The following is a 14709-nucleotide window of genomic DNA, read 5'->3' on the forward strand; positions in this document are numbered from 1 at the left end:
AAAATTTTATTTTTAGAACATTTCTGGGTCAATGTCAATGTTCTCTTCCTCTTTAGGAGCAAACACTGGCTTAGACTCTAAAATCTTTTTACCCAATTTACCTTGAACTTCAACTATCTTAGACTCATAATATTCGTAGTCGTCTGCTTTCTTTGGTTCATAAGGTATAACAAGTTTGTATGCTTTGCCTTCTTTAAGGTTTGAGAACCTTCTGTCAAAACTTTCTTTGACTGTTAACAAACCTTCTATGTCTAAGTCTTCAAATTTCGCACCATTTTTAGTCACAATAGCAAACTTAACTGGTTCGATGTTCCAAACTTTGTCAAATGTAGACTTTTCAAAATGGTAGAAGTAAACATTCAAATATGTGAATGGGTCTAGTTCTTCTTTAAGTCCTGACATATACTTGTTTACTGAGATGAATTTCGTCATCTTTTCTATCGGATAAAAAAAATTTTTTTTTAAAATTTACTCAGAAAAATTTTTCTTTGTATATACACCATTCTGTACGTCTAAAAGATTTTTGACATTTGCCAAGAATGTTCGTTTAGACGCTGTCATATAACCATACTCTTGACAATATTGTTTATACGAATCGTACAATGACCTTTCATCTAAACACTCAAAGTCAGTTTCATCTATGAACAGTTCATATACACTCTTGTTTGCTTCTAATAATGTTTGTCTCTCTTCGGTATGTGGAATTTGTCTTGGATTGAACTTTGAAATATCTAATGTCATGAAATATGAGAACAAGTGGTTGTAAAAGTCAGATGTCAAAGTTTCTGCTAAGTCGTCAAAATATTCTGTATCTTGCATATGAGCTTCTGACGTTCTGACAACTACATATCTTCTGTCAGAACTTTCTAACTTCATCGGAACGGCGTTGTTTGAAACCATGATGAAATTTGCAACATTTTCACAAACTCTTTGGTCTTTATATTTTCTTCAACAACTCCAACTTTGTCTGTTATAAGACTCTTCAAAGCATCTGAGTTCAAAACTTTTGTTGTATCTATACTTTGAAGTTCGTTACATACTATAAGTTTCATATTCTCTATTGAAGAGTTAAATTTACCGCAGATGTTTTCTAAGTTTGTCATATTCGGGTTCGAATAGCCCTCTAACAGTTTGCATAAGATATCTGTAAAGAAAGTGTTCTTACCTGTTCCTTGTTTTCCAATTACAATGAGAGCAGTTTCATTTTTAGCACTTGGATGTTGTAAGATGTTTGCAAACCAACATAAGATATACTCATAGACTCTTTCGTTTCCATTGCATATAATTTCTTTGACATGGTCTAACCAAGCTTCTATAACATTTTCTTTCCATTCTACTTGTTCGTATTTATATCCAGTGAAGATAGAATAGAAGTTTGGAGAAGGTGTATAGAACTTTATACCACGAACTGAAAAATCTTCTAACTTTGACAATAAGATATCCCAAGCATCTAACATCTTCATGCCAACTTGTACGACTTTTATTTTCTTAAGTTTCTGTTTACATTCTTGTTCTGAAACTATTGTCGCTTTAGGTTTGTTAAAGACTACATCCCATTCTTTCATGACATAACATTCTGGGGCAGAGTCGACATAATGAAATAAAACGTTTCAAATTCTCGACTGCTTTGTTATAGTCTCTAAATGGACACATATTTCTGAAGGCTTGGAAGTCATAAAAATCTGAAACGTCTATTCTGTACATTTTTTTATAAAAATAAAAAAAAATATTTTTTTTATTCTTGAGCTATTTGTTGCATTTGTTCCATTTGTTGCATTTGTTGTTCTTGAGCTATTTGTTGTTGAAGTTGTTCTTGTAGTACAATACTTTCACCAGTTGCATCTTCCAATTCGAAACTTTCTGCCGTCATTGACAAATACATAGGACATAAAAGTTTTACAGGAACAAAGTTTGCGTCAACTAAGGTTAAGTTTATGTTTGCTAAAGTGTTTGAGTTTACTAAAGCTGAAAACTCTGCATTCGAATGAACAATAGGCAAACCAGCAGAGAAAGTGTTGTTTATACGCATGAGTATCTTTTGGTCATAGTAGTTTCTGTCGACATTCGAATAGCACTTTGAACCTAAGTTTGAAACAATATTAAAATAGGTGTACTTAAAGTCAATGGAACAGACATTCCTTGTATGACACCTTTTCCTGTTATAGGAAACTGTTGGTAGTAAAAACCAGAAATAAGTTTTGTATTATAGCTCATATCGTTTATACTAAACTCAGTCGGACATCCAAACATAATGAAACCTGCTCTAGTTGCAGCACATGTTACATCCGTCCTTAAAGTATTAAATAAGTCAACAAAACCTGTTGGTGGTATATCTGAGTAAGTATCTTCAAAGAAGTATTTTTTACCATTCACAACAACAAAGTCTTCTGGTGTCAAAAGAGCAAAACAGGCTTTAGTCGTCATCGTGTTTAAGGTCAGTTTACAATATCGTCCTTGAGGACTTTGTAAGTTTGTTGTTATAGAATTATATGACTCAGGGTTTTTAGTCGTAATAGTATAAACCACTATGTCTTCTGCCTTTACATATATTTAAAAGTTTTTCTGAAAGTGGAGAAGAACTTCATCTAAACTTTCACATGGCGTTTCTTGAAGTTCTCTGTCTAAGAAGTTCAAATATTTTGTAAAGACATAGAACTTTCCTTTGTCTACACGAACAAACAAAACAGGTCTTTTCATATCGTTCAAAAGTGTGTAAAGTCCTTTACATGAAATAAAGTCTATATTGTTTTTCTTCAAACATCTTTCAAGAAGTTTTGACATTTTTACTTAGCAAGTAAATTTTAATGAAATGTTGTGGTCGTCAAATATTTTTATGACGTCTGGGAAACTATATTTTTAAGTTCAACGTTTCACCTCCTTTCATAACGTATATCTTGTCAATGACATTGTATGAAACACCACAGCAAGCAATGTCGGTTCTATTTCTTTGATGTTTATATCGTCTGCCTCTGTCAAAAGTTTCAATAGTTCTTTCAAAATTTCATGAGGTGCAATGACATATGAGTTCACTTTTACAGGGTTGTGCTCAACCAAGTTTAACATTATACCCAAAGCCTGACAAATCTTCTCCTGAGTTTTAAGTTTGTCTTTAAGTTGTTGGTAGTCGTTTCGAATATCTGCAACAGAACTTAAGTCTCTGCTAACTTCAGGGTATGTTGGTTGTTCTTTTACAGGAACTATTGTTATACCATCTTCGTCTTCGTATGGTTTCCCCACTTCAACATCTCTGTCTTTGACATTGACAACAACACTTTGACTGTTTGTTTGAGTTGGTGAATTTAAACTTCACATCTGCCATCGCCATTAAACCTTTTGAAACACTTACGCTTCTATTTTTCGGAAATGACATTTTACTTAGAATAAAAAGATGGACGTATTTGAGTATCTCTTCGAATTGAAGCAGAACAAAGTTTACACACACAAACAGTACAAGTTCATTGACAGAGTAGTTCTTTACACAAACAATGGAAAATGTTATAGAATAGCAGTCTTTGCTGAACCAAAATATTTTCATAAAGCAAAGAAAGTTGGTATAACCGAGATGGTGAAAGTTCTTGAAGCAGACAAAAATATAACAACAAAACTTACAGATATTTCTAAAGGTAAGTTTATAATACAATTTTATGTCAAAACTGGCGTACTGTCAATATTTGACGGAGAGAAGTCAGTTCAAGAACAACTTACTGACCTGCTGCCAAAATCTGCTCGATGGAAGCTGTCGTTATGCCAATCTGAGGAGCCCCAGCAGGTTTCATCGAACGAAATCTTCAAAAGAGCATCTTCCGTGAAAAGTGCTATTGGTTTTGTAAACTTCTTTGCTTTCAATTCATCTGGACCGTCTCTGTCACCAGTATATTGTATTTGAACTGTACCAACAGTTGAAAACCACCCATAAAGTCTTCTGAGTCAGCAAATGGAATGCCAAGCCAAAAGTTTGAACGGTCTCCATTTGTATATTGAGTTTTTGACCTCCTGTATGAGTCCATACTTTCACATATGGCATAATAGAACTTTGCATTTCAGGGTTAATGGTTGTTGTGAAGTTGTTGTTAAAGTTCATAGCATCTAATGTCAAGTTGTATGACCTCATATCTTCAACTGTAGAATATTCTTCTCTTGGATAGTATTTGCCATCTATGTTTATATGATATTTAATACCAGGGTTGTAGAAACAAGAATAGTCATTTATAGTTCGTCTGAACAGTACAAACATAGTATCTGCATGTTTCATTGCAGTTGTTAAAGCAATATCTGTTCTTGCACCTGGGTCAGCACTTTGGTTTCCAACTTCACCTGCAAAGTCTTTGACAGATATTTGGTGTATAGGGAACATAAGCGGAACTGCAATATATTTGGCAGCTAAAGCATTTGAAATATCTGGGTCCAACATATAGACTGCAAGTCTGCTTTCTATTCTCTTGCATTCAAACTTTTCGCATGTGAACTTAACTGGGTCCCAAGCAGTTCCAGCAGCATTGAAGTAGTAGTTTACTTCAGTGTTGAGGTTTGAGAAACCAAAGTCTAAGTCAACTTTGTCTTTGCAAAAGTCACAGAACTTGGCTCCACCAGTTCCAGCTACAGTAAGAGTGAATGGGTCTTGTGTTGGTGCAATGACTAAGTTATTTTTGCTTGGAGTAAGTTCCGATAGAAATTTTTCCTGTCCAGTTTGGCAAGTATCTTAAAAACCTGAAGATGAGGAAAGATGACAAAGGAACTCTAAGTTTCAATTTTACTTTGGTTACTGCTGCTGCAGTTTGTCCAGAAAGGTCAACATAAACTCCTGGAACGTTAGGGTCAAGTCTTCTTATTTTCTCAATAGTTGCATACTGGTCTGTTTGTTCTCTAGCTTGTGGTTGTACTGAGTTTCTCAAAGCGAACCATTCATAGTTTGCCCATGTTACTGTTTGAACTAAGTCAGAGTTAGAATATATCTTATATCCCATGAAAACTTCTGGAGCATATTGGTATCCGACATAGAAAATTCCATTGCAACCTTTCTTGTCAGACAACTTGGCAGAAGGTTTTATTTCAATGTCTTGTTCCACGTATAAGAAAGAGTTGTCAATAGAAATTATATGAAACCTGTCGCAAGCAATATCTACTGTTGTTGAAGAACCTTCTCCAAACTCACCTACGTTTCCATATGAAACAGCAGTTGTATATTCGTAAGTTCCAGGAACTATTTCTGACCTTCTAATGGCATTGTCGCATTCGTTTATACCATTCGGAAACATTTCCATTCATGGCATCCAAAACTGTTGGCGTTATATTCTGAGCGGCGTACATTTCATATGTGTAAAAATATAGAATAGTTGGGTTATGTGTCATATAGAACCACGTGGACCAAGCTTACTTTCTTCCTGACTGAGTTTTTAACTCTTCTTTTTCCTTCATTGCCACTACTTTCACTAGATGAAGTTACTTCTTCACTACTTTCACTTTTTCTACTCTTCTTCTTTGGTGTCGCTTTGGTAACTTGCCCTCTGCTTCAAGTTGTTGCATCTTTGCCTCATGTTCATCTAGTATGTTGCAAATTTTCCATGCCCTTTTTGCCTTTGGCTCTGGTCGCCCATCTCAGGTAACCTATATCCTAAAAGAGTTTGTCATAGTTTGTATTTGAGTCTTCGCGTATTGTTTGCATGACTCTGTCCTGAGTTTCCGGTTTCAAGCTCTTCAAACAGTGCCTGTCCATATGGAATATGCTCGTTTCCAAATATATGTTTTTGTAGCCATTCTGGTTTTCTTTCCATGTTACCAACTATATCTTTTGTGAATGGGAAAGCTTCTACCCAATCTTTCAGTCTTGCGTCGTTTATTTCTGTAGTTGGTTTTATTTTGTCAAGGAACATGTTTTTCAATACTAACATTTCATTTGGTACTGTCCATTTGAGTTTTCTTAAAATATTCATCCCTTCTCGGTTCATCGTCTGCAAAGTAAGTTTTTTATGACATTTTGTAAACTTTCGTTTGCAAGGTCATGTACAATAGGTTCTCTTCCTTCTCTCTCCCTAACTCTCTTTCTAAACTCTTCACCAAATATACCATCTCTATGGTTCTGTGTAGTTCTTTGAGATAAATGTTCTAGAACGTCAGGTGTTATATTTCCATCAGCCATGTTCATTTCATACTGGTCCAAAATATCTGCATGTTTCATATCTTTCAATGGCATTAAAGCCGCGCTTAAAATACCAGCTATATCTGGTTCACCATTGACTTCCATTGCGTCTACAACTTCTTGGAATTGTGGTTGTAAGTTTATGAACCACCTATCCGGATTAGCTTTATGACCCCATCTCATTGTAGTTCCATCGTCTGCAGAAACAAAAGTAGGTTGTTTCCATCTTGGTTAGGTTCTGAATGAACTTTAAACAATGTTTCATTTCTATATGTTTTCTTGAAATTTAACCTTTTATTTTCACCGAGTTCATCCGAAGATTGAACGTTAAATGCTCGTAAGTAAAAAGGGTTGTTGTATTTGTGTACATTTTCTTTCAGTACTTCCATTCTATGCTGAATATTTTCATCTGGTGTTGGAGTCTTTTGTATGTCGGCAAACATTTTTCGATATTCTTCTACTATGTCAGCCGAATTTTTTTAGACTCTTGGAAATATTCCATATTCTCCGCATACTCTTGTTGAGGGTCAGATTTTTCGGCGTTCCAAATCTTCATCTAGTTCTGTGAAGTTAGTTTCCAAAGGAAGGACTTGTTCGTTTCCTTCAGGCTCTTCTAGCTGTTGTTGCTGAACTATTTCTTCCATGTCTGGTTGTATCTGAACTTCTTCCTGTGGAGTTTCTTGTACCTCATCTGCTGGCATTTCATATATTCCGAGACCGTTTTTAACAAGTTCCCTATTTAAGTCATCTGCATTCATAAGCCTTTCTCTTTCGTTCCGTCTCTATTTTTTACGCGTTTCATGAAGATAGTTGAATCATCATTTATCTCTGACATAAAATATCTCGGAGTAAATTCAGTCATGTCATTTGGACGATATGCTATTAAATCATATCCCTTAGCGAGCTTGTATTTTCCAGGTTTGAAATTATATCCGATTTTATGCTGAGCCATAAAGCTAAATAGGTTCGGGTCAGTATTTTCTTCCTTGAACTTTCTAATAGCTTCTTTATATCTGTCACTAAAGTCAATACTATCTGGGTAACCATAGTCTTCCTTAAGCCTTTTTAAGAATTCTTGGTTTCCTTGTTCTCTACTTCTTTTATGTCCTTGCTCTGTTTGTGGTTGTTGTTGTGCAGGGTTTTGAACTGTTGGTTGCTGTGCTGGTTGTGGTTGTTGTTGTGCAGGGTTTTGAACTGTTGGTTGTGGAGGTGGTTGTTGTGCAGGGTTTTGAACTGTTGGTTGCTGTGCTGGGTTTTGAACTGTTGGTTGTTGTGTTGGTTTTGGTGCATGCCTGTGTCTATGTCCATGTGACGATGTAAATGTCATAGGTAGTCCTGGTGCAGGTGCTTCTCTTGGAGGGTTTGGTGGTATATAAATTCCACCAGCTGGCACATATGTTCCATCTGCAGCGTAATGTCCTACCTGACTTTTCGTTCTTAAGAAAGCATTTACTAGGTCTGTTTTGGTCTGTTGTAACTCTTTTTCTTGACTTTTCACAACAGTTGCTCTAACGGCGTCATAGGCACTTTGAACTGCCTGTCTCGTTGCTGCATCTGTTATTTTCGTCATATTTTGTGCTACTTCTCTTAACTCGTTGTCGAAACCTTCAGACTTCAGTTTCTTTCCAGATGAGAAGTCGTTCACTTGTTTCACCTTACTATGAAGAGCTTCGAAGGCGTTCTTAAAGTCAGCATTTGTTAAAGCTTCATTTGAACTTCTTCATCCGCTTGTATTTTTGTCCTTATTGACCCTATGAGTTGGCTGCTTTAGCGTTGGCTTGGCATCTAACCAGTCATTGTTAGCTTTATATATTCTGCGCTTTTCATTGCCTTTGCATGGCTGCGTCGTTATTTTTACTTTCTTGTGCTAAGTTTTCATACTTACGGTTTGGTTTTGCAACTGTAAAAGTTTTTCTGCCTTTACATTTGCTTCAACTTCTTTTTTATACTCATCGCATCCATATATGTCTTCAGGGCTTTTTGTTTTATCTCTTCATCTTTCAGTATTTTATATTGAGTAGTATGGTTTTTCAAAATTTACAATCACATCTTGTTCCATTTTTGCTACTTCTGTTGCTTTTTCTGACACTTTTTTTCGCATATTCCTCTGTACTTAGTTTCGTTGTTCTTCTTTCTTCTTTTTCTCTACGTTTAACTCATTGAGTTTCTTTGTGTGTCTGTCATATTCTAGTTTCTTTTCGTTTTCACTTATTTGCTTCTGATGTCTATGTTTGACTTTTTGACATCTGTTATTTGATTTTTGAGTGAACTCAAATTCATTTGACTTTGAGGGTTATAGCTGTTCCGTCTGCAGCTTCCACCATAGCTGCCATTTTCGCTAAAAGTACCGCTCTTAAACCTCCACTCTGTGCACCAAGAACTCGGTTTAAAAGCATAGGATTGCTTGACATTTGTTGCAACATAGTGGGGTCATTCAGCATTTGTTGTTGCAACTGTTGTTGTGGTGTCAGTCTTACTATTGGATGTTTCAATGCTCTCTTCCTCTTACGTATATTCTTACGTAGCTTACGTGGCATTTTAAGTGAAGTTAAAAAGCGGTTTTATACTAAACATCTTCGGGGCTAGAAGGGGCGCAGCCCCTGGAAGCCCCAATACCTTTTTTTTTTTTAGTATGTTGTATTTTGGCGCCATGCCGGGATATAAAATGAATTTTGAGACAAGAGGCGGTTTCGCGGGAAATTTTGGCGGGATTTTTTTCATTTTTTTAATGAATCATAAAGAAAACATCCTCGCTCTTGCAAAAAAAATGCAAAGACTGTAAAAAAATCTACGAGACATTGGTAAAATGCTTCGGTATGGATGCTCCTAGCTATTCCACTGTAACGTATCATGTTAGGATGTATCACTTCATGAACAAAAAGGCGCCCATCATAAAAATTGACAAAAAATCGCCGGATCAAAGAAAAATCAAAGCAATTCTAGTTAGTATACATATCAAGGGTACGAAGGCACTGCGCACCTACTTACCCATTATATGTGAATTTGACACTTTACAAAACCGTTAACGTATATTTTACAACACAAACACCAACTTAACCTTAAATATTTACAAAGCCGCCAACCACTTCACCTCACTAATGTAAAAAATAAACGTTCTCACTTACAAAAGTATTGCAACTCCTCCCATTGCTGTGCTTCACATAACAGCTCATAATCTTCTGACTCACTTTCTTCTTCATATAGGTCAAAATCACTGTCAAAATAAATGTTAGTAAGTTTTGACAAAGCTAATGAAACACGCTTACCGTTTGTATCGTATGCTTGTATAAACTTTCCATTATGCTTGTAGTCATAAACGCTCAAACTAACTTTACCCTTTCTCCCTCGTATCTGATAGAATGTATTTTCACGAGGAACGAAGAACAAATTCTTGAACTCATGACCGTTGTAGTTTGTTATCTCAATAGTTTTCGTCATTTATATAAAAATAAAATAAAAAATAAACTTAAAAATTAATGATATCACCACCCTCACACGTATGAAAACATAGCACAAAAATAAATTTAGGTGAAGTGGTGAGATCTCACCTCTTTTTTCACCTGTTTTTTCACCCTGTTGAATTCATTGCTTTATAACTCTCTTCCTTGGTTTCTTTTTAGTTGCTTTCTTCACGTCTGTCTCCAACTTGACTGTCTTTCTTCTTCGTCCGTAATGATACCAGTTACTTCCACCAGTCAATGGGTCAAATGGTCTTTCGTAAGGGTTTCCATACATTCCATAGGGACCATACGGAAGAACTACTGGTGGAGAAGAAACATTTTCTTTAGTTCCATCGACTCTATTTAAATGCATTGTTTCACCTTTCATCTGGTCATTAAAGTCTTTTGCGTGTTTTGCAAACTCATCGTCCTTTCCTAAAGCATTTTCTGACTCAGTCGCAACCAAATTGGATGCTTTATTTATGAGCCCTATTTTATTTAATCTTAACTTCTTTGCAACCCAGCCTCCAATCTTTCCTTTATTTGCATCTAATGTCTTCGAAACCCTTCCTCCACTCATTTTATTTACTGCGTCATAAGCTCCAAGTGCTTTTGCTCCAAATGCTAATGCTTTTGTTCCCATTGCGCCTAAAGCTGCCCAAGCTACCATTTACACCATATTAAAATCATCTCTCTTCAATATTATCTCATAAAAGTTCTCGTTACTGGAGAAAGTCAATGAAACATAAGCGTTCTCACGGGCTTCGCCCTCACCGCTTTGCGGTCTATCTAACTTCTTTCTTATCTCATCTATACGCTTCAAAATGTCTGAACAATTGCTAACATCTTCTACAACAGTTATTTCATCATGAATGACCTTCAAGAACAAAGCTCATTTAATATGCTATTAAAATCATCTCAATAATGAGTCCATCCTTTCCATCTTTAGGTAGCACAACATCTTTCATTGAAGAAGGTTCGACAAGTCTTATGTTAAACTTACTGACAAAGTTTGTTATACTATAATGCTTCGGCGGCGAATACATGTAGTTTGAAAGACATAATATAGATTCTTCAGCAAATTCACTTATACTGGATTTTATAACAATGTTCTCACGAGACCAAATACCACCAATTGACAATCTTGTAAGCAATCCTGCTGAACCTTCTACTGTAAACGTCGATGGTAACATTCCACGAAGGTCATCTATTGACATCGTTGAGTCACTGTATTTAAATATTTTCTTAAAGCAATCGTCATTATCTAACCATGCAATAGCTTTGAAGTTTTCATTCGAATATACATCTGCTTCATTAAATGTAAAACCTGACTTCTTTGCAGAGATGACTTTAAAATCTATTGAGTTTGTTTCAAAATTATATGCTATGGTAACTTCTGAAGGTAATGGATGTCCTTCCGCAGTCAGTTGTTCTCTCACTACCGTTTGAAGCTTTGTATTAAAAACTTTCATGTCATCTCCTGTATCTAAGTTCACATACACAGCAACAGGAAACTATCTTGCTTCTTTGTTTCATCATTATATCTCAAAACATTAAAGTTCTTCAATAATATTGTTCTTCCTGCTGGAATACTTCGAACCTGTCTGATTTCAATAGCTTTCTCACCTCCTACATACTCTACCCAGTGTCTTGGATATTCATAAGTATACTGACTTTCTTGAATTTTGGTTGGTTTCATCATAACGTGTTCATAGTATATCTTTATACTCTTGTCAGTTAGACTCGGTGCTATGTTCTGAATATTTCTGACTTGCATTTTTAATGGAGATAAAATGAAGCATTTAATACATGACGTAGATGAAGACATGAATGAAACTACAGACAAACTTAACTTCTTCTTATTCTTCCTTTCAGCAAAGATTATGAGTTCTGTTCAAATGGTGTTTATTTCTATTGTGGAAAGATGGGTTCAGGTAAGACATTTAACCTCATTCGTCATATACTCATAACAGAGCGTTTAGGAAACGACTCTTACTATGACCAAATCATTATATCAGCAACTTCAGACTCTATGGACTCAACAGCGAAAACATTTATGTCAAAAGTTCAAGCCTCTGTCGTTAAAGTTCCAGACAGTGAACTCATTGAATTTCTTCAACGTTACATTCGACGTAAGAGGAAATATTATGCCATCGTTGAATTTATACAGTCAGGAATGCAAAAGACTTCTGAGGAGATGGAAAGAATTATTGACAAACACCACTTACGTCAGTACTCAGGAGTTTACGATATGAAACGACTTACAAACTACATTCTATCAAAACTTTCAAAATACCCCTTCAAAAATATCCTTCAAACACTCTGCTCGTTTGTGACGACTTCGCCGGAAAAGGTTTAGTGTCAAAACCAGACTCACCATTAGCTAACATCATAACTAAAGTCAGACATTACCACTTAACTGTAGCAATACTTATGCAAACATGGAGGTTTTTAGCTTTAAACATAAAACGTCTCATAACTGACTTCGTTATCTTTCAAGGTTTCTCACGCTATGATATTGAACTCATTTGGAAACAGTCAGGTATAACATTACCTTTTGAAGAAATTTGGGAAGCATATAAGTCTCTCATCTCTCCTCGTTCATACCTTGAGATTCATATCATGACTAATACCATTAAAGTCAAAAATATTCCATGGGAACGACCAACATTGTTTTAAAGTTTAACCTTCAATTGACTGATGGTAAACAAATTCCATGCATCTCTGTCGCCATTTCTGTTAATATTTTTGCTGTCATTCATATCATCCACTTCCCCATCCGTTAGCTTTTGAGGATATGCGTTAGAATAGCTGTTCTTAAATGAAGGCTTTTCACCTTTGAGAGCATAAACTCTATAACTTTCTGCATACTTTATGTTTGAACCTCCTGAGCCATCATTGACATAAATTTTTATAGGCTTCCACCCTTTGTTCATGTTCCTGCTTCTTCCCTTAGCTCTTTTGTTCAGTAGTTCTACATCTTTATACACAGCACCTGTCTCAGTGAATTCAACAATATTTTCATTCGTTAGCTTTACATTCAAACCCTTGTCGAGTATATTGTTCATTTCATACATATAAAAGGTTTTTATTCTATATGAAATGAGAAGCAAATCCATCTTAGCTGGTGCCGTTAATGTTCCAATTGAACCAACATCAAATGTTGACTCACGAACGACAAACAATATTGTCATAAAGAACTATAGTTCAGAGTGTTTGAAAAAAAAGAACCAACTTAAGTCGTGAATTTAAACACAGCTTCAAACGCTAACGCTACATCAGATGTTAAGTTAGAGTATCCACCACTGGACCAAATTCTTTCAAGAGAAGCCAACGACAACCCTTACACAAATGTTCAAACAAATCCTTCAGATAACGTAGACCATTACCTTCTTCAGTTATACCAAACAATTTTACTCAAAGACGATAAGAAGCTTTTGACAAATCTTATAAGTAAGAACCAAATAATTCTAACAAAGGAGGACCTTGAAAATGTTATCTCACGAATAACAGGGAAACAATGTGTCATTGACTATCTCGACCCTGAAATCGAATGCTGTGGTCAAACTCCACTATTCATGAAAATAGGTAACATCCGCATCATTGAAACACCAGGAACTACAGGAGTTGAGTTTAAGTATAAATATTCGAACGAGTATACAAAACTTCAACAGAATATAAACTTTGTTTGAAATATGTTTTAGTAAATTAAAGCAGTCAGGAGGGCTCTTTGAGCCCATCTTGGCGCTTTGCGCCGTCAGTCAAAAAAATTTCAAGTTAGCAATTTGTAATATCTATCCAAAACTTCTTCAACAGTATCGAACTCATCTTCATAATGCAAACCTAATCTTATTGACTTGGTGCAGTTTTCACTAACACAATATTTTTCTGTTCTCTTGACTGACATAACTAATTCATTTGTTTCATCAAACAGCAACAACCAAAGTTCATGACCTAATACATAACATTCATACTTTATATTTTTAGCTCTGAGTTCTCTTGTAAGCTGTTGCATTTAATATTTTCTAAAAAGTCAACTTCAACAGTCATTCGCACTGGTGCCTTCAGTTCTACAGGCTCTCCTTGAAAGTCAACAAGTCTGAATTGCATGTCTTTCAAATTATGAGGACTAATGCGAACCCATTTACCTAAATGAGTTGCTATGACAGGAACGTTTGGAATGAACATTGAATTGACTGCATAACAGAAGGATTTATATTCTACTGAACCTTTACTATTAACTCCTGAAATGCCTGTGACATTAGCTATTTTAGACTCAATGTACAAACAATTACCATAACATACGTATGGAACAGATTTCATCTCAATCGTTTTGTCAACACTTTTCAAAGGAAATGTCATATGGTATGCCAAAAGAAGTTGTACTCTATGACTCATTCGTGTTATCTTAAACTCCTTCGCATAACTGAACTTCAAAACTCCTGCAATAAGTTTAACATTCATTAAGTTTTCTTCGTTATCCTTGTTTATTGTAGTATTTATGAGAGCATTTAACACTCCAGCTAATGTTTCCATCTTATATTCTACATTATTGTGAAATCTTATTTCGTGCTTCTTTCCATCTATTTCAATCTCCATGAAATCTGTTTCATCTGTTATAACGAATGAAGCGATAGTATTGAAGTCAACCATTCTGAATGCAAGCGCCTCATTCTGTAGACCTAAGTTTGTTTGTAGCTTTACTGTCCCGTATTCGTTTGGGTCTGTACTTTGCAAATAGAACAACATTTTATTCTCATTAAAATATGAGTATAGCTGCATATGCGTATGAAGCTGACAGAGCTAAACGTTTATATTTTGGTCAATACTCTCTCACACTTACTGACAAATATATTGTTATCACTGATGGAAATACTGAGAAATACATAACATGGAAGGACTATGAAAAGTTTGACCCTATTTTAACTCCATGTACTATGCCATTATAAACGGTGAATTATTGAAGAAATACAACCGTATATAGGTCTGTTTATGAAGCATTAGAATATATGTTGAATCATAACCCAAAAAGATTTGACCCAAGCACTACACCATGTGCAATGCCTTTTATTAAGGACGGTGAAATCGTAAGAGTTCCGGATTCAACGGTTTACACAGCTGTTCAAAACAGTT

At 35.4% G+C, this 14709-nt stretch overlaps 3 protein-coding genes and 6 pseudogenes across 9 annotated transcripts, besides 2 other annotated features; 1 reads left to right on the forward strand and 8 right to left on the reverse strand.

Moving 5' to 3' along the window:
• Positions 1–6375: part of a mobile genetic element that runs on past the window's edge.
• On the reverse strand, positions 13–432 carry TVAGG3_0923100 (protein of unknown function, DUF4108 family; the record flags this gene model as incomplete). Its single annotated transcript, XM_051252332.1, has 1 exon — positions 13–432. The coding sequence occupies one exon, from the start codon at positions 430–432 to the stop codon at positions 13–15; it is 420 nt and encodes a 139-aa protein (XP_051077906.1).
• Positions 469–1463, reverse strand: TVAGG3_0923110 (annotated as a pseudogene). Its single transcript has one exon. A coding segment is annotated over exon 1 (995 nt).
• Positions 1736–2029, reverse strand: TVAGG3_0923120 (uncharacterized protein; the record flags this gene model as incomplete). Its single annotated transcript, XM_051252333.1, has 1 exon — positions 1736–2029. The coding sequence occupies one exon, from the start codon at positions 2027–2029 to the stop codon at positions 1736–1738; it is 294 nt and encodes a 97-aa protein (XP_051077907.1).
• Positions 4107–4964, reverse strand: TVAGG3_0923130 (annotated as a pseudogene). Its single transcript has one exon. A coding segment is annotated over exon 1 (858 nt).
• A 351-nt stretch (positions 6376–6726) lies between the features above and the next one.
• On the reverse strand, positions 6727–7963 carry TVAGG3_0923140 (annotated as a pseudogene). The gene has a single exon. A coding segment is annotated over exon 1 (1237 nt).
• Positions 7964–9077: 1114 nt separating this feature from the next.
• Positions 9078–14709: part of a mobile genetic element that runs on past the window's edge.
• On the reverse strand, positions 10476–11353 carry TVAGG3_0923160 (annotated as a pseudogene). The gene has a single exon. A coding segment is annotated over exon 1 (878 nt).
• TVAGG3_0923170 lies at positions 11501–12255 on the forward strand (annotated as a pseudogene). Its single transcript has one exon. A coding segment is annotated over exon 1 (755 nt).
• TVAGG3_0923180 (uncharacterized protein) lies at positions 12252–12653 on the reverse strand (the record flags this gene model as incomplete). Its single annotated transcript, XM_051252334.1, has 1 exon — positions 12252–12653. One exon carries the CDS (start codon positions 12651–12653, stop codon positions 12252–12254), a length of 402 nt encoding a protein of 133 aa, XP_051077908.1.
• On the reverse strand, positions 13545–14325 carry TVAGG3_0923190 (annotated as a pseudogene). Its single transcript has one exon. A coding segment is annotated over exon 1 (781 nt).

This window comes from Trichomonas vaginalis, chromosome I (genome assembly GCF_026262505.1).
Source record: "Trichomonas vaginalis G3 chromosome I, whole genome shotgun sequence".
Classification (NCBI taxonomy): domain Eukaryota; phylum Parabasalia; order Trichomonadida; family Trichomonadidae; genus Trichomonas; species Trichomonas vaginalis.